This window comes from Haplochromis burtoni, unplaced genomic scaffold (assembly GCF_018398535.1).
Source record: "Haplochromis burtoni strain Fernald_Lab_line unplaced genomic scaffold, NCSU_Asbu1 Contig_189, whole genome shotgun sequence".
NCBI classification, from domain to species: Eukaryota; Metazoa; Chordata; class Actinopteri; order Cichliformes; family Cichlidae; genus Haplochromis; species Haplochromis burtoni.
The window spans coordinates 297,824-319,068 of NW_024582550.1; the positions used below are offsets into that span (position 1 = coordinate 297,824).

At 40.1% G+C, this 21,245-nt stretch overlaps 1 protein-coding gene across 5 annotated transcripts; it reads right to left on the bottom strand.

Moving 5' to 3' along the window:
- Positions 1-109: 109 nt before the first annotated feature.
- dazap1 (DAZ associated protein 1) lies at positions 110-18,338 on the bottom strand. 5 transcript variants are annotated; one of them, XM_005934885.3, is made up of 14 exons: positions 18,004-18,338; positions 16,843-16,883; positions 15,016-15,182; positions 14,546-14,611; positions 13,300-13,404; positions 13,020-13,068; positions 9,225-9,307; positions 6,235-6,382; positions 6,013-6,045; positions 5,329-5,478; positions 4,669-4,833; positions 2,423-2,515; positions 1,923-1,970; positions 110-1,001 (listed from the first exon to the last, which is right to left on the bottom strand). In XM_005934885.3, exons 1-14 carry the CDS (start codon positions 18,033-18,035, stop codon positions 829-831), a joined length of 1,353 nt encoding a protein of 450 aa, XP_005934947.1. In that variant the 5' UTR covers positions 18,036-18,338; the 3' UTR covers positions 110-828. The 5 variants fall into 5 exon arrangements, with proteins under 5 accessions (XP_005934947.1, XP_005934946.1, XP_042081866.1 ...); XM_005934884.3 differs by having other exon boundaries at positions 13,300-13,407; positions 18,004-18,334; XM_042225932.1 differs by lacking the exon at positions 18,004-18,338 and adding an exon at positions 17,332-17,997 and having other exon boundaries at positions 13,300-13,407.
- Between the last annotated feature and the right edge of the window lie 2,907 nt (positions 18,339-21,245).

The following is a 21,245-nucleotide window of genomic DNA, read 5'->3' on the forward strand; positions in this document are numbered from 1 at the left end:
AGATACTTACATCAGTCCTTTTTCAATTGTTTTACCCCCCCCCCCTCCTCCTTTTTTTAAAAAAACAAAACAAAAGACCAGATAGAAACACAACTGAGATCAGCGAGAATGATTTTATCGTTAAAACGTTTATTTTTGTAATAATTTTTCATCTTTACTTTTTGCATAAGTGCAAAAATGCACCCAAAACAGCCACCTGAGGGAAGTCTACATCTTTAAATAAAAAAACAAGCAAAGTGTACATTTATAGTACAAAATTTTTTTTCCTTTTTAAAAAATTGCACAGTTTGTGTATAATATATATATTCATAATCTCCATTTTAAACAAACTTTAAAGGCTCAGAAAGTAAACAAAATTCACCAAATGAAAAATAAAAACATTTTCCCTATAATTTAAAGCTGAGGAAACTTGAGACCCTGTTTTCATTTGTGTCCACCATAAATATACATATTCATAGGCAAGTCTCTTTACATATAGTCTCTGTGCTAGTGTTTGACCAGACAAAATTATTGCAAAGTAGTTTATTTCTACTATAAAACATGGGTTGGGGGTGGGGAATAAAAGCTTCTTTCTGCTGAATGTTTTTTTTAATTTATGCAAAACGAAAAAATAAAATAAAATAATTTTAAAAAAAGACAAAAAATACCCTTTTAAATTTACTGGAATCCCTGTTTCACAAACTGTGTGCATTCAACATTCCTAAAGAACATCCAGAACTCCAGTTTTGCCTTTTAGCAAGAACACAGATTTCCCTGACTTCTTATTTTTTGTTTATTTTTGAACTTTACACAGCGGTCCTGCCTGGGAAGGGGTGATGGTGGTGGTGGTCAGCGTCGATACGGGTGGAAGCCCTGTACGTTGTGGTTCTGCCCTCTGCCGAATGCGCTGGCGGCAGGCTGGGGAGCAGCGGCGGGCTGTGCTGTCGGTGCACCATACGAGGCTGTCGGCTGGCTGGGGTCTGCGAAGCTGTGGCCGAAGGCTGTCAGGTCCTGACCGTACCCTGAGGTGAACAACACACAGGACAGGTGCAGACAGGACAGAGGGGGTGACGTTAATGTCAGGTTCACCGGACGGTGTTTCGATAGAAGGCTAATGCCTTAAATCCTTTTACTGAATAAATTTAATGTAAAATATTCACAGTTTGTACTTTAAGGAAAAATCCAACACCAACTGCTTCTTATTGTACTCACACTGCTCCCATATTCCAAATATTACAGGACACACTGCTGTGCGTGTTGCTTGGTGCAGGTGCTACATTTGCAGCTTTGAAGTAGTTTTGTGCAGCTCTAACCAAGCAACAACAGGGGTTTAGAAACAGAGTAAGCACTGCTTGACAGTAAATTTAAGTTTTCTCAGTGTTTCATGGTGGATTTTTCCAACTAGTTGTGTAATCCTTCAATGAGCCTTTTTATGTCAAAACCTGTGTGCGTTCGAACAAACAGTAAAAGGAAAATTTCAGTTGAATTTAAGGGACATTTTTAAATGGCTTCATTGAGGAAAACATTGTTTAAGACACTTAGGATGTTCTCCTACACACACGCTCGCACACGCACGCGGTGGCACCATCTCCCTGCAAACACACGAGGGAACCACAGTGACTCCCAGGGAAGGAAACCAATCTTATCAAAAAACAGAAGCACTGCTCACACTGCTGAAACCTGCTCATGGCGACTGATTATTTTCCAACCCTGGTAAAACCCAGTCAACAAAAGAGTGAAGGTATCAATGTGTCACCAAAAAAACAAAAACAAACAGAAAACAAAGCATTTCAGAGATAGTTCTGAATAACTGAATTGAAAAGAGAGAAAGAAAATGGTGAAAATTGGAAAATACAACAAAATTTCATAGGAAAAGAACTAAAACGAGGAGTGATCCCAACAGGACCGTGAGACAGAACAATCTGAGAGAAATTGAAATTTACTGGTTTCGTGGCCTTCTTTAAATCTTCTTTCCTTTCTCACCCCTTTAGCTAAAATGTGGAGACAGTACATGGGGAAAAGAAACAATGGTTGAATGGACTGCTGATGCATAGAGATAACTGAACCATGAACACATTTTCTGACAATTAGATCATCCTTTAACAACCAGCAAAGCAATGCAGACTGAGAAAGTGAACAAAAAAGGAGGATGTGGTCAGTCTTGGTATAGTAAAGCTACAGCTGCTGAGGGAAACGGCAGGCCTACGGCTAAGCTTGCCAAATTTAAATTTCTTTCAAATCCACTCAGCTTTGGGGCTTGCAATAGCTTGATTTTACTATACAAGAATACACATAGTAATTTGTATGTACATGCAAAATGTACATGCAAAATACTCAACACAGAGCAAAAGAAAAGAGGCACAGAACCAAGTTGCAGCTCTAAATACTGTATTACTGAACAAATGCTGCTTTTGTGGTTGGAGAAGACGATGCTGGCACCTACCTGAACTATATCCTCCCTGCTCATCCTGACCATAACTGTGAGAAGGACGCGTTGGTCCGTAGGCAGAGGGGTCCTGAGGGTAGTTACCCAAGCCTATCAGGGAGATGAGGAGACCAGGTTGACTGAACCCACATACGGCTGGCCGACTACTTTACATAGTTCCCCCTCTTACTGAGCTAACAGAGCTGTACATTTATACTTATTTAATGGGTCTGCACTATGCTCCGCGATGCATTTCTTTTCAGCTTCGCCTACAAGTCAAAACACATGTGTGAGCTAGCTGCTAGCACACCTGACTTTATCATGCCAGCCTGGTCTCGCAAAATTTTGTGAAATGTGCATTGTTCTAAAAACAAAACAAAACAACAACAACAAAAAAACCCACCAAAACAAGTAAGAAGTCTGAAAATACGGGTAGGAAGCAGCTAGAAACAAGAAAGAGAACCATTGGTCTACCATGGTACACATTTCTAGGCTTGTTTCCCATCTTTCAACACGCCACTTGGAGTCTTTGTGTCACTGCTGTGTGCACTTTTCATCTCTTTGTTTGGTTACTTGAATAACCCCAGTTCTCTTAGAAATCGAATGCACCTTGGCAGTGCACTCAAGGGCATTTCGACAACTGCTGCTTTTAAGACAAGCATCACTTTAATAAAAGCCAAACTAACCATTTGCTAGTTTTACACACAAACTTATCCAGTATCTAAATCTTGCGTCACTTTTGAGCTCCGTGTTTTATGCTCATTTCACAAAACCTTCGCAAGGCTCTGCTGTTTCTACCAACTGATAAGCAGACAAAGTGCCTGAACAGTAAAAGCAAAAAAGCTGGATGGAGGATAAGCACAGGCACAAAACACTGAACAAGATGGGCACCTGTCATGACTGGCAGCAATCGCAGGACTGCTGTAGATGTGGGATTAAGCAGTTGGAAGCAGCTGGAAGCCAAGTCAGAATAATAATAATGATAATAAAAAAAAAAAATTAACACCAGTCAGCCAAGAAACTGGATGGAAGCTATGAATGAGCATCTGACTGTTATCTGCCTGTGTGCTTATGTAAGTGAATGGCTCGGTGTTGAACAAAGACAAAGACTGCTCCTTTTCCATGGATGCTGGTTAGTTTTTATCTCGGCCTTTTGTTTCACATCTGAAAACTTCCAGCCTCCATTTGTGCTCTCAGCGTGATCGCCGTTTCTCCATCGTGCATTTACAACATGTGATTCAGGCCCCTAACAGTCTTAAAATCATACAAACTAAAAATCATTGTTTTCTACTAAAGTGGATTGGCGAACTGTCTCATTTTCAAGGCACTGAATGCTGACTGAAATGTGGCAGCAGTTTCAGAGCTCAGTTGAGATCCAGGATGAATATTTATTGTGGTCCGACACGATCTAAAGGTTTTGTTAGACTGGTCGACAGCACTGTTCAAAGACCACAAAGACAGAAACCACAAAGTACAACCTACAGACACATTAGTCAAAAATGACTAATCCAGTACTCCAATATCTCTATGCATTTACAACACAGAGTGGAAAAAGGTCACATTCTGCAGACAAGCATGCAAAGCTCCAGTGCAATAACAATGATGAACATGGTGAAAAAAATCTGATAGGTGGCTTGGCAGATTGGACACGGCATATTCCAGAAACAGTGTTTCATAAGATAATATTGTCATGCTGGTGCTCTTCTATGGGAATCGTGCCAAGTCTGGGAAAAGAAGCCAGCAAAGTCATCAACATGGAAGAGGAGGAAGGGTAGAAGGGATTAAATGAAAAGCAGGAGTGCCTGAACCAAATCAAATCAAATGGTTTGCACGTTCAGGCCAAGTTTGGAATCCTTTTAAAATAAAAAACAAAACAAAACAGGAAAAACAAACATCGCAAGGCAGGATGATCTAATTCAAACCTACCAAGACCTACCAATCTTTTATCAATCCAGGGCCCGCCGGAAACACTCAACTGAAATGACTGCTGAGGACTCCTGGGTATGGCGAAACTTCAGCAGTGATCTTCTTGGCGGAGCCAGAGGGGTTCATGTATGCAGAAAGTATGTATGCATGTGTAGCCGTTCAAGCTAAATGGTACCATCAGCAAGCTCCTGCTCGTCTAAGGGGGATACTCATGAACCTAAAAAGGCTGTAGCTGCACCCAGTAAAATAACCAGGGAGACGGGCAGGACCGAGAGGTGAAGAAAAATCAACTGGGAGAGAAAAGAGGCGGCATTCTTTATGCACAAAGCCCGTCTTACCATACTGGCTATAAGTGAAGTCGGGCTGCCCGGTGGGAGCTTTGCTCAAATCCTGAGTCGGTGTGGTGGCTGGTGCAAAGCCCAGCGGTGCAGTTCCTGGAGTCGTGGGTGGAGGAGGAACCTGTGGAGCATACTGGTCTGCTTGTGGTGTGCCGAAACTGTAACCTGTTGGAAAGACATATCATGATTTGTATTTGTTTTTCACCCCAAAGAACGTTTTCTAGCGTTGCTTTAGCATTTTATACCATTTGTGTGCAAAAAAGGAGAAAAAAAGTGGATGATTTCTGACACCATTACCACCTCACAAAAAACACTTCTAGTCAAGGCACTAAGTACCATTTATTCACCTAATATCACTGTCTAACAGTCTAAACCTAGACCACATAAGGGGTATAAGAACCAAAGCTCTGTGTGGCCAATACATGTCTTTCATAAATAGAAACTTCCGGATCAAACTGTGATTGTTACAAAAATGACTTAAATCATTGTTTCAAATTTTCTTCTCTTTTCTTCAGTGACGCTGCACTAAACATGTTTTTTTCAAATGCTTTAAAAATAAATAAAAGTCACCGTCTACTGGCCTCCAAACTATTAACTTATTTATATACACAGCATTACCAATCAACAGTAGTAAAATGTGACTGAGTTAGTATGACTGACCAAACTGAGGTGCGGTGCTGTAGCCCTGCTGAGGGTAGCCCTGAGGTGCAGCAAAGCCACCTGCCGGGGTCGTGACCAGGAATGCGTTGAAAGGCGACGGAGGCTGGGCGGGGGTTCCCCGGCCTGTTGGCAACGGAGGTCCATACCCGCCTACCCCAACACAGAATAACAAAGACTAATGAGACTTGAGCACAGTTGACAATAATAGGATACATATGAACTGCATCAAACAGATTCTCTGATTAAAAGTGTGCACAGAGAAGTTGTTTAAAGACTGAAGCAGACGACTATCTGAAACTGAAGGATCTTGCAAGCGAGCACAGAGTCGACACTGCAGCGAGCGCTGCAGGTTGACCCGGAGGTGGTGATATGAAGCCGAGCCTGACCAATAGCAGAGGGAGGCCCGGAATCCATTCAATGCTGCCATCTGTCTCGAGCAGCAAATTATCAGCAGCCTCAGCCTTTATGAATCAGTGATAACATGTACTGTTAACTGTCATCGGTCCATGGGCCACACCGTGTGCGAGCCCTGTGCTGTCACACAAGCGTTTTGAGATAAGCACATGATCACATGGCAAAAACACATGTATCTGCAGTCTAACAGTTACACAACATGCAAGAAAGCCACAAAAATAACAAAAAGAAGACAGTTTTTGTGTTGTCAAGTGGAGGACTAACACCTACCTATGGGCTGGCCGGTAGTTGACACCCACACTCCTTTAGGAAGGAGAAGAAAAAAAAAAAAAAGAAGATTAGACTGAAAACATAAAATGTTCACATAACAGTTAAGTATTCAAACTGTCACACATACATACAAACCTAATGTTTAAGCAGAGGATTAAACATTGGATTTTCCTCTGAACAGTGAGCTTCTCTTGCTCTGCTCTGGGACTTGTTCCCACTCACCCTGTGGCCCATAAGGCTGTTGCCAGCCCTGAGCAGGCTGTGCTGTCCAACCATTAGCTGCACTCAAGATGCCCCTGGGTGCCCACTGGCCAGGGCCAAGCTGGCCAGGAGCTTTGCTGTCACGAGGTTCGGCCTTCTTTACTTCCACCTGGACAAAGGACAAGGAGGGCACATTTGGCAACACCAGTAAAAAGTCCATGAAGCCCCTCACCTAGACAGACCTGTCCTAGCTCTGATACTTAATCTCAGCAATTTTGGGCCAGTTTGAAATATTTTACTTTATGTTTATTTAATTTATGTGGGCCAGCTAGCTATATATAAATTAATATTACTGTGTAGCCAGAAGGGCTGTATGGCTATGTGTCTCAGGTACTCTGTGTTAATCGGGAATTTCACTGGCCAGGAAAAAAAAAGAAAAAAAGAAAATCAAAGAGCCAATCAATGATCCAAGATCTGAAAGGTACCTGAGAAACATAGATGTCTGTCTTTTTCTTTGTCATTAACTACCCTATATAAAAGATAAAGACATCTAATGGAAGGTCATGACTTACCTTTCTCCAGCTAACGCTTACAGAGAATTTAATTTGTATTTTGTTTTGGTATAAGTTTTAAGGGGGAATGGATGTAGATCGGTATCTCAGCTCTAACAGAATATAAGGTAAACATGCAGAAACTACAAATGAACAGTTTTGTTTTTTTTTATTCAATCTAAATCTGAATCTTCATACTGTGTCAAAAGTGAGAAAACAGTTTTCAAACTGGATCCCAACAATTGTCCATAAATTTGACAAGTTGTTTCTTCATTTTTGATAAAGACGATGTTAATTAAATGCCACATTTGATTTAATTTTAATTATATATAAATATATATAAAAAAAATTGGGTGACCTTGAGTCAAGTATGAATGTGTTGACCCAATAACAAAACTTCCCTGTCTATAACTAGGCAAAGCTGCCAGCACTTAACCAGAGCAAAGAAACAGGCTGAGACTAAGGGGGAGCCAACCATAAATAGACTGAGAGGTTGAGTTATTGGGGTCACCTTGCGGGAGGAAAACGAATTGCAAATTCCTCCCTGCTTTAAGGTGTTACCACCTTCCCCAGCCTCCTCTCTTCCTTCTCTGTCGACCTAATTACATGCACATGTTTCCGGGAGTGGCCTCGCCGCCGGTTACCTGAGCACTTTCTCCCTTGGGCATCTCAGCTACGAGTGATGGATACCGTGACTTCTGTACAGTCCCCAACAGCAGAATTGGGATTTGTTCCACAGTTTGATGTGCTCCAATTTCTAATTTTGTAACTCATATCTCCCAGCCTCCCTCAAGTCCCAGCGTAAGGTAATGTCAAGTCAAGAACAATGGATTAAGTTGAGCCCCCAATCCTACCTACAAGAAATGAGGGCAAAGTCAAGGGGAGCGGGTACCAGCAGAGAGTATACAGGTCGGGCTGGCAAAATTGGATTCAGCTCATCTTTTTCATGTAATAATCAGTGACATCTGAATGAAAATCTGTTGCCGTTCTAAATTGGCAAATAATAAAATCAATTTCAGGGAAGCTTTCAAATTTCCTGGCCTTAGGTATTTTCTGGAGAAAATTAACTGGTAGTTAATAATATCATTTAATTTGTGGTTTGGACTGAGGACTCCAGTTGAGGTCTTTATTGAATGTCACATCCAATTCAGAGTGGCGATCGGTTCGTTTTACAGCCATCTCGTCACTGTTCGTTCTCCCTCGAGTACTTATTCCAAGTCAAGTTTGACAGAGAAAACATCTATGAAGGGAGACACAGAGAGGTGTGTCTCTCCAAAATCATTTTAACATACGTTACGAAAGGTCTTCAACGTGTCAGCTACTATGGACTGACCTTGAAACACTAAAACCACATGTGCAGTAACAGGATATGCATAAGAGTGGATGTAACTGTACTGCGACCATTTTCTCATGCCCACAACTCATTACTATTTGCATGGAGGGCAAGGAGGAGGCCGTCTTCATTTACTGCCTCTCCGGGGTGGTTTTCCTAGGGAGCGGATAAAGTCCCATTTTAACCCAAGTCAATGTTTTTTTGCTTGGTTGTAACTCAGGTGAGGTGTCAGCTGGATTGTCCGTACAATGGTACAATCAGAGGTGTGGCAGCGGGTTAAGAGCTGTGCTTAAATATTACAACACAGCAGACTTACTGTTACTTTACCAGACGGACGGCCTACCTGACACTATCTGAACTGACTCTGTACACTAAACCTCATCCATCTGCTTCACGCGCCGAGTTAAAGCAAACACTGTGAAGTGGCAGACTTTCATTTGGTAGATTTAAAGAACTGACAGACACAGTATGGAGATTCTTCAACTGAGGTCACTGAGTTGAGCTTTTCTTTAACTTTTCAAAAAGAAAAACAAAGAAAATAAAACATGTTGACGTGTAAGTGACCTGCCAACAAAACATTAGAAAAGAAAACATCAACAAAGAAAAAAAAAAGAAACAAAGAAAAAAAAAAGAAACAAAGAAACAAAAATAGAAGTGACTCGACCAATCCTTTAGGTGAGTTAAAATCTCAAGAAGACTGCTGGATTTAAAGCCTTGCATTTCATTCATTTGGTTTCCATTTTAGCACATCAAGAGCCAGAAAATTACTGTAATTGAAATTCGTGGAATACAATTTAACTTGTTTAGACATCCTAAAGGAGTGGTCAGTTTAAACAAAGCCTTGGGCGACAATTTAAACTGTAATAGCAGCAAGAGAAGGATGAGGGCTTTTAGAAACTATGAAAGCATAAGTGGGAGATAGCCATGTAATGTGATGAAAAAAATATTACGTACATCAATTTAAGATATTAGACACTTAATTTTGAGCCGTATGATGCTGCGTTCACAAATAGGAAGCCACTAGAAAATTAGCTCTGAGCAATAAAGCAGCATCACAGTACAGTTCCTGCTCTGTCGCCCAAGCCTCAGTTTGATCTTAAGGGTAAAATAAAACTACAACTACACACTTTTTTGCCCATGATGTCGTGAAAATGCATGTTGACAGCCTGGTCCACTGATTGTTCGGCCTCGAAAGTAATAAATCCAAAACCTAGCCAACGACCAAGAGTGAATCAAGGTAGCAGGGGGGTTGTGACAACACAAGATGAAGAACAGTATTGGGCTTCAGCAGAGTGAGGATCCGTCAAGACTGAGCAAGAGGCTCCTGGGGTTCGGATGACGTCGCAGACAATACAAATCCAAGACTAACGCCTGGGGAATTAAAGGAAACTTTACTGTGCAGAGAAACTTTTGGTGAAGATTAATAATGGAGTGCTTAAATGTTAAACATGAAGGGTGACAGGTTTGATTTAAAGTGAAATGTCACATAAAAAGGTCAAACGTGTAGCTGATGAATTCCAATTGAGCCAATATTACAATTAATTACTTCATGCTGTTTCATCCAAACCCCACCTTGATCTGTCCCGTGGTATATTGCTGTGGAGCACACACTCGCAACAGCCATTGTTAATGCATCACAAAAAATATGGAGAAACACAAACTGTAGAATGCCTAAAGCTTTCTCCAAGCTTTCCCAAATTCAGTATTTTACTTTTGAGTCAGCCAGGATAAGCCTAAAATGGACAATTAAAATATTGCTCACAACGGTAACACAAAGATATAGGCCACAACTGATCGTCCGCACTGATGAGCAGGGTGTGTTTTGTTTCATCAAGGGAATACACAAAGTGCATCAACAAGTTCGACAACTTTTTGACCACGCCGGCTGTTCGGGAAATTATTTCATCTGATGATCTGAGGCAAAACCCTGCAGAGCCAACAAGCTGCTGCGTGCTGCAGTGATCTACTTTCAATCTGATTAACTTTCCGCTGTGGCAGAATTGGGTTGGGTGTGCATCTCTACTTGGGGACCTAACCTGAATCCAATTAAATGTCCTACAAGACAACTGAGATTTTCAGAGACCTCTAGTACCCTGCCAAACATTCCCAAGACTCGTGATCTACTGCTATTATTAACATCTGTCGATGACCCGTTCCCCAACCTAAATGTAAAACCAAGTTGGCCCATTAAAGATTTTGACATATGGTGTCATTGGTAAGGATTTTACCCAGCCTAAAATATCAGCTAACAAACTACAGACCATCTGGATGGAGAAGTAGAACATAATTTGACATTTTCAAATTATTGGCTTATTAATTACCAAGATTTGTTATATTCAAGTGACAGTTTAAGTATTTTTAATGCAGAAATGACACAAATTTACTGAAATCAAGTATTTTTTTATCAGAGTAAACTTTATATTACAAATTTGTATTATTGAAAATATTTAATAATAAATTATTACTGAAGTTGTAATTAGTTAGACTTTTTTCCCAAGGCAATATTGAACTTTTGGGGTCACAATTAAGCAAGATTGGTCCACACAGAGTCTGTGTTACATCTTATATATATATAAATCTTTACATCTAAAATTCATTATATGTAGGGAAAAAGGTTATTATTTATAATAATTATGCTGCAGCATCATGTGATCACAACCGTGAGACACTGTTGCGACAGGACTTTCCTTAAATTGCTCTTAAGCTTAATAGAGTGAAACCATCAGTCAAGTCCAGGTAAGCATAGATGCAGCTTTGTGTACACCTCATTTTTTACCAAGTTAAAAAGAAAAAAAATAAAACAAACGGATAAAATAAAATAAATTGGCTGCATTTACGTTTGGCCTGTACCTCTGTGCTACCCATCAATACACAGTAACCTAAAGGAGAAAAGACAAATCTTAAGAGACACCGTTAATCACATTCAAACCATTCACAAGAAGAAGGGGGACAGAAGAAAGAAAAAATAGAAAGGGCTTACTTACAAAAATACTTAACTTTCTACATATGGGAAAACACATACTATGCCATTTAAGATACAAGTATCAGTTACTTCTAAATCAAGGTAAAGAAAACTTATTCCAATGATCAGCATCTAATGGTTTTAGTAAAAGAAGGTTTACACTATTAAAGATTATGTAATGGTTGTTACTTGTGCAATAGATCATGTTAAAATCCAATGGCAAACTATTCTGGGTTTTTCCCCAACAGAGAGTGAACAGAGAGTGGGTTCTGAAGGGAGAGGCGGGGTGCGTGCTGTGGATCAGTGACCGCTTCATCGTTTCTATGTAGGACAAATGCAGATGAAGCAGCTGTGACTGTAACTCGGTGGGCAGGGCCTGACACCATCGCGTCCGGTGTCACGGGTCTGATTCCCAGCGAGGCCATCCGTGCTAAAAGTGTCGACACATGTCACACACTCATGATACATTTATGACTTAAGTGGGTAAACATAAAAGGTCCTTTCTGAAGTTCAAAATTAGGTCTCTGAAAGTTTTGAGGAGTCCAAGGGAAATAAAAGGGTTTAAAATGATTCCATTGTTCTCCAGATAACAGGCTGCAACCAGCCTCTTTGAAGGACAAACCCCCCCTTCACACGCTCAAAGTGTTCTCAATACGCCAGTTGCACAGTGTGATTAAGTACTGTGTTTTTTTGAGCACCTATTTTTCCTGCAAAATGTCTCTTTTTCAGTTAGTTAGTCTTAGCTTGTTTCCGAGATCATTTTTAATAACTAGTGGAAACAGTTTTAGTAAATAAAAAAGATAAAATAAGTCGTTTTACTTCATGGTGATTAATTGTGGTTTTCAAGACAAATTTGCATCTTTAGTATGCGTTGTTTTCTTCTTCTTTTTTTAAGAATATGTTTTTATACCTTTTATTTCAGCTATTTGTAAAGAAAATGACAAAATGCACTAGGAATGGAATATTTTGACTAAGCTGTTTTAAAACTGCACAACATATTTTTTCAATGTCATTTTGAAGGCCAAATAATGCTGGGGAGGTTAACTGGTAATTAAATATCACGTTACATTTGATTGGTTATGGACAGCGACAGCCACAAAACAAACAAAACGTTTGATACGTAAAAATCTAGTGTCAATATTTGTTTTAAGGTGTATTTGTTTTTCTTTTTTAAAAACTGAAATATTCAGCAGTTCTTAAGTGTCTTTAGTCCTCCTAGTTACACTCACTATGAAGAGATCTCTGCTTAAGCGGTTCCAGTTTAAAGGTCACTGCAGTGTCAGATTTTGAAAGATACCAACTTTGTTTGACTTTTTTAGACTCAAGTTAGCTCCAAATAAACAAGGACTGTGGACTTTGCTTCCATCTCTCACACTGAAAGTGAAGTGAATACGAGCAAGAGGAAAAATTACACCAAAAAGTAGTTTCCTAATTTTACTTCTTCATTTTACCCAACTATTGTTTACATACTTGAAAAAGTGAAGCCATCACTTACACTAAATGCTAATGAACTAGTTACGCTCATGATAGCCAGTTAATTTGCTCTTATGACACCAGTTTGCTAGACAACCTATGCAAAATTCACATATTCCCACTGTGATAATGTACAACACAGGTTCAGCTAAAGTTTTGGGTTATTATGTTATAAAAATACATATATGAATGCACAATTATTGCCTTCATTTATCTTGAGGAATTTAATGCAGCCTCAGCGGGCAGTGTTTTTTTCCACAGCAATAATAAAAACTGGTTGATATTGACTGAAGTAACCTAGTATGGGTTCCAGTTAATGCTTGTATTTACCATGAACAAAATTCCCGTTCCAGTGCATTAACTAAACGAGATCGCTGGGGCTGAATGGGATTTTTTTTTTTTGGGGGGGGGGGGCAGAATAGTTTGTCATTAGATTTAATATGGTAAGGTATGGAGAGGGGAGGGAAAGGACAGGATCAGCTTTTACCTCGGGGCCTCTGCTTCTCCGCATCATAGATCATTACCACCTCTGTGACCTTGAATGGGACAAAGGGAAACAGTGGCTCAGCTTTAGAAATCTGGTAAGGGTCCGTTCTTATTCCAGTTAAATATTCTTGCTCAGTTTGGAAAAATAATGAATCGTCCTATCGCATCTCGCCCCATATATTTTTATGCTGTAGTACTGACCCTGTTCAATGTCACATCCATTCAAGCACTCTTAATGACAATAATGAACTGACTTGTATTATGCACTTGGCAATACTCACCACTCCGAATCTATTGAAATAGTCCCTGAGTTCAGGCTCGCCGCAGTTATGGGGGATTCCACCTACAAATATCTTCTTTGATTTATTGCTATCAGCTTTGCTGCCCTTCTGAAAAAAAACAGGGAGTGTATGGATTTCAATGTCTCTTACAGGATCACTCTGGGAAGGGGCCAGTTAGCCATCATCTATTCAGACAGTGCAGAAGAAATTAGGTTCTCTTCTTGCCCTGGGGTATAATTCTTAACATGTCATGTCAATGCAAAGACTAGTCTCCACAGATCAGAGAACACGGCTTCTTCCACTTATTCTCAACCACTAAGCGTTTCGCCGTTGCTGTACACTGCACTCATGCCGTAAGGGCTAGAGGCTGTTTACAACAATGATTTCTAACAATTACATCTTGTGTTTACTTAGTAAAACATTCAGTACCAGCTGCATGACTTAAAGCCAGTGAAAGGGGCTCCAGCAGCAGCAGCAAGCAAAGAGCCGCATTTCTAAAAGCTTCTGACATACAGTCTGCTTACAGCCAAATAAGCAACTTATGAAAACGTTATATTGACAGCAAAACTAAAGTCCCTGCTGCCCAAAGGGACAAAATGGCTATAATAGGTCTGCAGGGGTTTGATAAGCATCGTTGATCGACCCACAAATTATCCGAGCAAGAGCGGAGATTTCTGCCTTTCAGAAAATTTGTTGCTGAGAGCGATGCACCACATTAGCCAACTCATGTTCAAACCCTCCTTAATAATACCTCGATGTGTGAGGGCAATTACAAGAACATCACATTTCAGATAAGACGGCTAGAAAAAAAAAAGTTAATGCAATCATGCAGCTGTATTTTAATTTAGTGTCGTTATACAGGAACATTTTAAAATGTCACAATTCTATACTTCAATTTCAAATAAGTGGAAGCTGTACCAGAGAGTGGCTGATATTGCTGCAGTCCCTGCAGTAAGAGATCGAAGCTGGCAGAAGTCACAGATTGTTTAATGTTTCTGTGAGTTATCCAGACCTCAAAGTAATAAAGGCTGTGTTTTTGTCACGATGGGGGGAAAAAAAGAAAATTATTATACTTTAAAGAAAAAAATATATAATTTACACTTAAAAGCTCAAGGTCGCCTCATTAAAACAAGCTATAGCCTAACCTCCAGAAGAGGAGGGGACGGAGAGGCTGGGGTCTATTCCAGGTTTATTCCAGTAGAAACAGCTAGCCTAGCATCCCCAGAAGAAATCAGATTCCTCTTACCCAGCCCTCCTTGGTTCGAGACTTTTCAGGCTGCATTCCTCTGGGAGTACATGGCTTCGGGTCAATCTAACAACAGAGAGAGTTTTCCATTAGCCTAAAATAAAGGCACCTTCAAATGTTCCTCACCCCCCGCACTGTTTCTATCAGCACAGCAAACCAAGCAAAATCTCACGTGAATGAAACTGATTTGATGCACGTGGGAGAAACCCATCCCTATTTCAATTTCACTCATTTAAACAGGTAAATCTTGTCGGGCAAACTAATGTCAGTCTTTCCAAAGTGCATCATCTGTACTAATGGTTCCAGGCATGTATGGCCTAAAGAAAACCTGTCCTCTCCCTTAAATAACTTCTAACTGGTGGATGATGAAATACAATATGAAGGTTTTTTTCTCAGTTTTCTCACAGAAAGCGCCGGCAGATTACTGCGTTTGATTCAACCATCTGCTCTTCTGTTGTTAAAATACTTACATTTCTTCCATCGAGATTATGTGGCTTTGTCTCCAGCACTGTCCGTACACAATTGGGGTCTTTGAACTTAACAAAGCCGAAGCCTCGCGACTGATTTGTAGTTTTGTCCTTCATGATGACACAATCTACTACTTCCCCATACTGTGAGAAGTAGTTTCTCAGTGTCTCTGAGAAGAGAAGAGAAGATAACAAAGCAAAAGCATTGAGCCACAGCAATTTTCCTCATGAAGAGAAGGAAGTGCAGTCATTGTTTAAATACTAGATGACTTCTTTATGTTGAAGGACACCATAAAAATATCTGTGACACTCCAACTTGGACCAAAACCTGAGAGAAAAAATTATGTGTGGATTATACTGGCAACACCAAAAGGTATTAAGGAACCTTTATTGTTATGGAACAATATCTGGTATTGTGCTATCCATGCGAAAACATAATGTTACAGTAAGTGACACTAAAACTCCTCAAGAGCAAATGAAGCATTGACCCACTGTCATCTTGCATTGCACTAAATATACAACCAACAAATGTAAGGCCCGCACACGCCCACGGAGGCAGGACAAGCAAGGCGTGCAAGTTTGAACAAATGAGGAGTCACATTGGAGAGCATTACCGTAATTGCTTTTTCTCATTGCTGAGAAGCCCTGAGGCATCACCGTAGAAACAAGCTCAGAGTTACGTAGCCCTGTGGTTCAGTGCTGGTAGCACAGACAAGCACCCGTGCAATGTTACACAATGGCCAATCTAGCATGAGACAGTGCAGGGCTTTCAACAAGCAAGACAATCTCCGGCTCGGACTGAATGAGAGGACAGTGTAAACACACACCCAACAGAGACATTCATATATATACACGTGGATATATCAGTTATATTGCGATGTGAAAAGCACATCAAAAGTCACTACAGCATATCAAAAAATTCAATAATACCGAGAGACACTTGCTACAAGCAAACCATCAGGGACACTTACACTATCTGCATGGAAATATGAAAATTAAAGGCTCATAAATGACAGTTTGAATGAAATCATAGTAAAGCGTGAGGCGTTACTATGCCTACTTTTTATATTCCTGTTCTTTATAACAGACAAAGCACATTAATGACCACGGAGATTTCAATGACATGATTTAATATCTAATAAATGCTGCTACTAACTATACGTTCCTAGTATGCTGTCAAGTCTATGCATATTACAAAGTCACTACACCAATAATATCATGCAAAACTTGTTATTATCTGTAATTACGGTTACTGTGAGTGTTACATAGTCTGCTTCTAGATACTCAAGGCTAAGGACTAATTAAAATGATACACATGCTTTGGTACACAGCAAAACAGTGCTCATAATAACAAACAGGAATGAGCAATTCCACCTTGGCAGGTTATGTTTTACAAAACCTCGCTTTCAGGTGCTCATTAGATAAAAATTACATGATATTGAGTTTTGAAGGGTTTGACATTAAAGGGTCAAAAATGTGTAATTAATATTAACTACATACTCTTAGCAATCATAAGGATAAATTTACTAAAACCTCAAGAGAAACTACTTCTCTACAGGTCTTCACATGACTCAGTGACAGGTTATCAATTAAATGCAAGCCCCATTAGTCACTGTCAGTATATCATCATAATACTGATATTAAAGTAAGATTTTATTTCATTATTATCTCTGGAAATCACCTCTGTATTGCTACTGACTTGACCTGACCTGATCTATATGCTACATTCACAACTAATTTCTGATACACAACCAGGCAGCGTGAACAGTGCAATGCAGAAAGGGTTGAATTATATAAATAAGCCTTCATGGGTGAAACCGTGTGACATACCTTGTGTGGTACTCCAGTCCAATCCACCCACAAAAAGTTTCCTGAAAGGAGATGTGACCATTAAGTGAGCACTGATCATCACTCTGAGCCAGACTAAATGATAATCTGGAAATCGTCAGGACAGAGTCACATATGAAAGGCATGATTTAAAAAAAATGAAAGCTCTCCTGCACAGGCTGAAAGCACAGCTGATTAAACAGCCAGGAACACAGCTATTACACAACATCAGGCAAGCCTGCTACCAATGCAGCATCTGGTTATATCCACAGTACAGCTACAGTTAAAATGTCCGTGTTTAGTGTGACTCATGTTGAGGTCTAGTCCTTGCTATGGATGTCACTTTGGTCTTCTAACATTCAAGGCAATGGCCTCGACAATAAAGGGTTTTTTATAAACCTCCTGCCACGTAAGTTACCCGGGACAGAGCCCTGGCGTCTAGCAGGCTAACACAAACTGAGTTCCGAAACCACGACAGCCCGTGTCTATCACCTTTCAACGCTGAGATCCGTATTTCCATCTGTGAGCGGAGCAACGAGCGGTTACTCGGCTCTCCGCATGCGGACCAGTGAACTCGGATGATGCCTGCATAACTGGAAGTTTAGCGGCAGTTCAAACGGTACTTCTGTCAAATGCGCTAGCGAGTTCGTTAATGTGTGCCTCGGATCACTGCTGAAACACACAAATGACAATTGTAACGACCGTGGGAAAAGTGAAGACTGGCTACACACGAGGATGCTCCATCCTCCAGCAGTGCCCGCTAAATGTCCTCGCACCGACGAAGTCAGGAACGGAGACTTTCGCTTCGCTGGCAAGCGTTAGCTCAACTAGCTCAGTTGCTTGGAGCTAACCGAAAACAACACAGAAATAACTAACTACAATTCCGTGTACTCGTCTGACAAGTGGTAGCATTTCACACAAACATGGTAAATTTCTCCATGAGCTGTGGCACCAAAGGCTGGGCTACTCTGAAGACTACTTTCACTTTTTTGGCCGCCTTTCCTCAGGCTAGCGACTTCGCTAAGTTACTCAGGCTAGCTTAGCCTGCTAGCTAATGTTAGCTGTCAACTGACAGCTTGACAACACAGCGCTCTAACAGAAAGTCACAAACAGATTCACGGTTCCGCATGGATGCCGTGCACGGCTCTGTTAAACCGATCTTACCCGACTTCATCTCCGACTAAGTTGTTGTTCATTTCTGAAGCTAAAGCGGGGGGACTGCGGGAGCTGTGACCGGCTTATTGCTTCAGTGCTGCCCCTCTCAGACTGAGAGCGGAGGAAGGTCACTCCGCTTTTTGGTTCAAACTGCTCTGCGCAATGACGACGCTGCGGGGGGCAGCGCTCTTTAAAGGAACATTACACCCAGCAGCACCCACTCACCCGTCAATTCTAATGAGCCCCGAGGGGGCAGCTAAACGCTTTAAACAACGATTCTTATTTCACAGTTAGTTTACTCAGCCTTAAAATGCTCTGATAAGGGCAACATTAGCAAGACACAGCACCGAATGATAATCAAACAGAAAGTCAACTTTACGATTGATACCCCATGTTTTTCTTTTATTTATTTATTTATTTATTTATTTATTTATGCTCATTCAAATGTAAAAGCTCCACCAAAAGATCCGTATGTAATAATAATAATAATAATAATAATAATAATAATAATAATAATAATAATAATATCCATGAATGACAGTGTTTTTCTATCGAGGTATGCTTTTACGGCATTGGCAGTCTGTTTGTGACTATTGTCATGCTGAAAAATTGAGCATTTGCCAATCAGACAGATGTTATTGCATATTGGATCAAAATCTGATGCCGTCATTATTTCATCACTTTTGACAAAATCACCAACATCACTGGCTGAAATGCAGTTCAAGCCATGAGAGCATCCACCATGTTTTATAGATAGCTATAGACAATCACCTCCTGAACTCCTGCGTACACAAAAACGTAAGACTTGTTGTTACTGTTTTTCAGTCCAGTTCTTTAATCATTACCTTAGCCTCAGACAAAAAAAATTATGCCCATCAAACTGTATGTATTTATTTATTTTTTGCTAGATTTAACTAAAGCAATTGAAACAAATAGTGTTTTTATGATAGGTTGCTAATTACAAGTGCCTAAAGATAGTTGTCTATTATGTGTAGACACAACAGCAGCTCTCTGAGTTAAGTGCCCATTACACTTCAATGATCCATAGAACAGTGTTGAGTGGTTCAAAAAAATGGTCAGATATGAGAACTGGACTGAAATAAGTGATAAAGTGACCAATGTCCAAAGAAAAACTTCGAACCCTCAGAAATCCTATTACTTATGACCACATTAAAGTCTGACTCCTTGGAAGTTGGCTCGAGACATTTACATACAGTGCTTTAGTTTTTAAAAACTGTAAGCTCAGCCTCCAGCAATGTTACAGCAAAGAAGAGGCCCAAAATCAACTTTCCTCCTTGCAGACAACAAGTTTTATGCAAATTCAGACCTTACTTCAATATTTGTGCCTGATAACCAGATGGTGACGTGACAACGGCTCTTTAAATAAAACCACACACAAGTGACAGCAGTGACAGTTTAAACATGGAATGCAAATCCAAGTGTCAGGGGTGACACACGATGTGTGATTACATAACACTTTACATGCACAATGCCCATTAATTTTTTTTTTTTTAATGATTGAAGTCTTCTGTGTTCTGAACAGAGTGTGCTTATGCTGCCAATAGTACTCTGGCAAATTAGACTTATTCTACCCTCAGTAATGTATTATGTGCTCCTGTGTGTGGTTGTAAATAAACTAACTCTCTGTATTTATATCCTCGTTGTATGTAGACATGGTGATATTATTCAGTGCTGTAATAACACCATTTTCCCACTACAATCATTAACCACCAATCAGACAAATCAGATTTTTGTTGAACGTATTATTTTGAACCTCATTAATTTTCTGGGCATCATTACAGAAAAATATGCTTTATGAGAACGCCAGACTGTATATCGTATAACTCCCCATCGCACATTTATTCTAACACTCTCTGAAGGATCAACAAAATCTGCATCCAAGTCATATCGGATTAAATGGAAAAACTGTCAGGAGAGAAAAAACTCGAGCTCTTTCACTATAAAACATAAAAGTACTTCATGTACATCTCATAATTTATACACATGCTGCCTCCTTTACTCTCATTGAAGGCATTAAATTGTGTAACTTGTAACATTCAATAATTGAAGAACTAATTAACAATGAAAATAGAGACACAGAGGTGTGCAGATACCCCCATGTGGTTATGTTCCCTGAACTTTCCTAAATATTCTTGTGGGAACTGTGAATGTCAGAGAAATTCACCTTCTCACTCAGTCCTTGGAAGATCCTCTCTCTCTCTCTCTCTCTCTCTCTCTCTCTCTCTCTCTCTCTCTCTTTCCTTTTTGGAGGACAAAGTGAGGTTACAAATCAGCATGTCAAGATTTATAACACACTCTCCGCTGGGACTGAAGCCAATTTTTCTTTCAAATTGCTTTGCATGTGGGGGGGAAACAGCTGATCATGTTTCTCAGAAGAAATTGGCTCACTTGAAATGGGTACTGTTATGTTAACAGGGAGTTATAAAAGACCAGGAGCAGGAGATGGTGATATGCAGAAAGCATACTCACTCTGTACTCACTAATTATTAGTCGTCAGTAATCTCAGAGTGACTTGAACAATGTTCAGCTACATTCTGCACGTGCATTTATGAATAGTTTGTGTTTTTTCTCATTTGAAGAGGATCTTAAATGGGGAAAATGATGATAATACAACACATCATGTCATCATCACGAGTTTTGTTAGACAAATTAAAAGTCTATTTGTACACAAAGCAGTGCCAATAAAATGCAAAGTCAGTGGTCTCTTGTGTAACTGCAGCCCTTATCTTTCAATCCTAAAAGGTCCAATATTTCCTGGTCTGTAGTGTGGCTACATTTTTGTTAATACTGATGTGTAGTAGTAGTAGCTATAACCAGCTTTGCAGCACTGCAGTCTTTGTGGAAAGGCTGTCATGAAAGTCAGTCTTGCATCATTCATTTCTGACAGTTGCCATAATACCATAAAGCCCTGCACTGCTGTTGCCTCTTTCTCACAATAAAAAACAAGACAAAACAAAGCAAAAGATTCACAGTCATTCCTGCTGTGTGCTGCAAAAGCAAGAAGGGGTAAATGTTTTTGTTGGTTACCACTGGCTGTGAAGTTGTGCCTCTAACCTGCTTTTGACTGCTGCCACTGGGACACTGGTTGACCATGAGTTATTACAGCGTTGCTATGGAGATATTATTTATGAGATACTATCATGATAGATGTAAGCATATATATATAAAAAAACAACCAGCACGCCCCTGCGGGCGGTTTATCCTTCAAGCTCGGGTCCTCTACCAGAGGC

Coding starts and splice junctions, on each gene's coding strand:
- dazap1 (XM_005934884.3), bottom strand. CDS start 18,035: ATGAACAACAACTTAGTCGGAGATGAAGTCGG. Junction 9,308..13,019: donor GGAGAAGCAGAGGCCCCGAG/GTAAAAGCTGAT, acceptor GTCGTTGGCTAG/GTTTTGGATTTATTACTTTC. Junction 1,002..1,922: donor TAAAGAAGGCCACGAAACCA/GTAAATTTCAAT, acceptor TGTTCACCTCAG/GGTACGGTCAGGACCTGACA.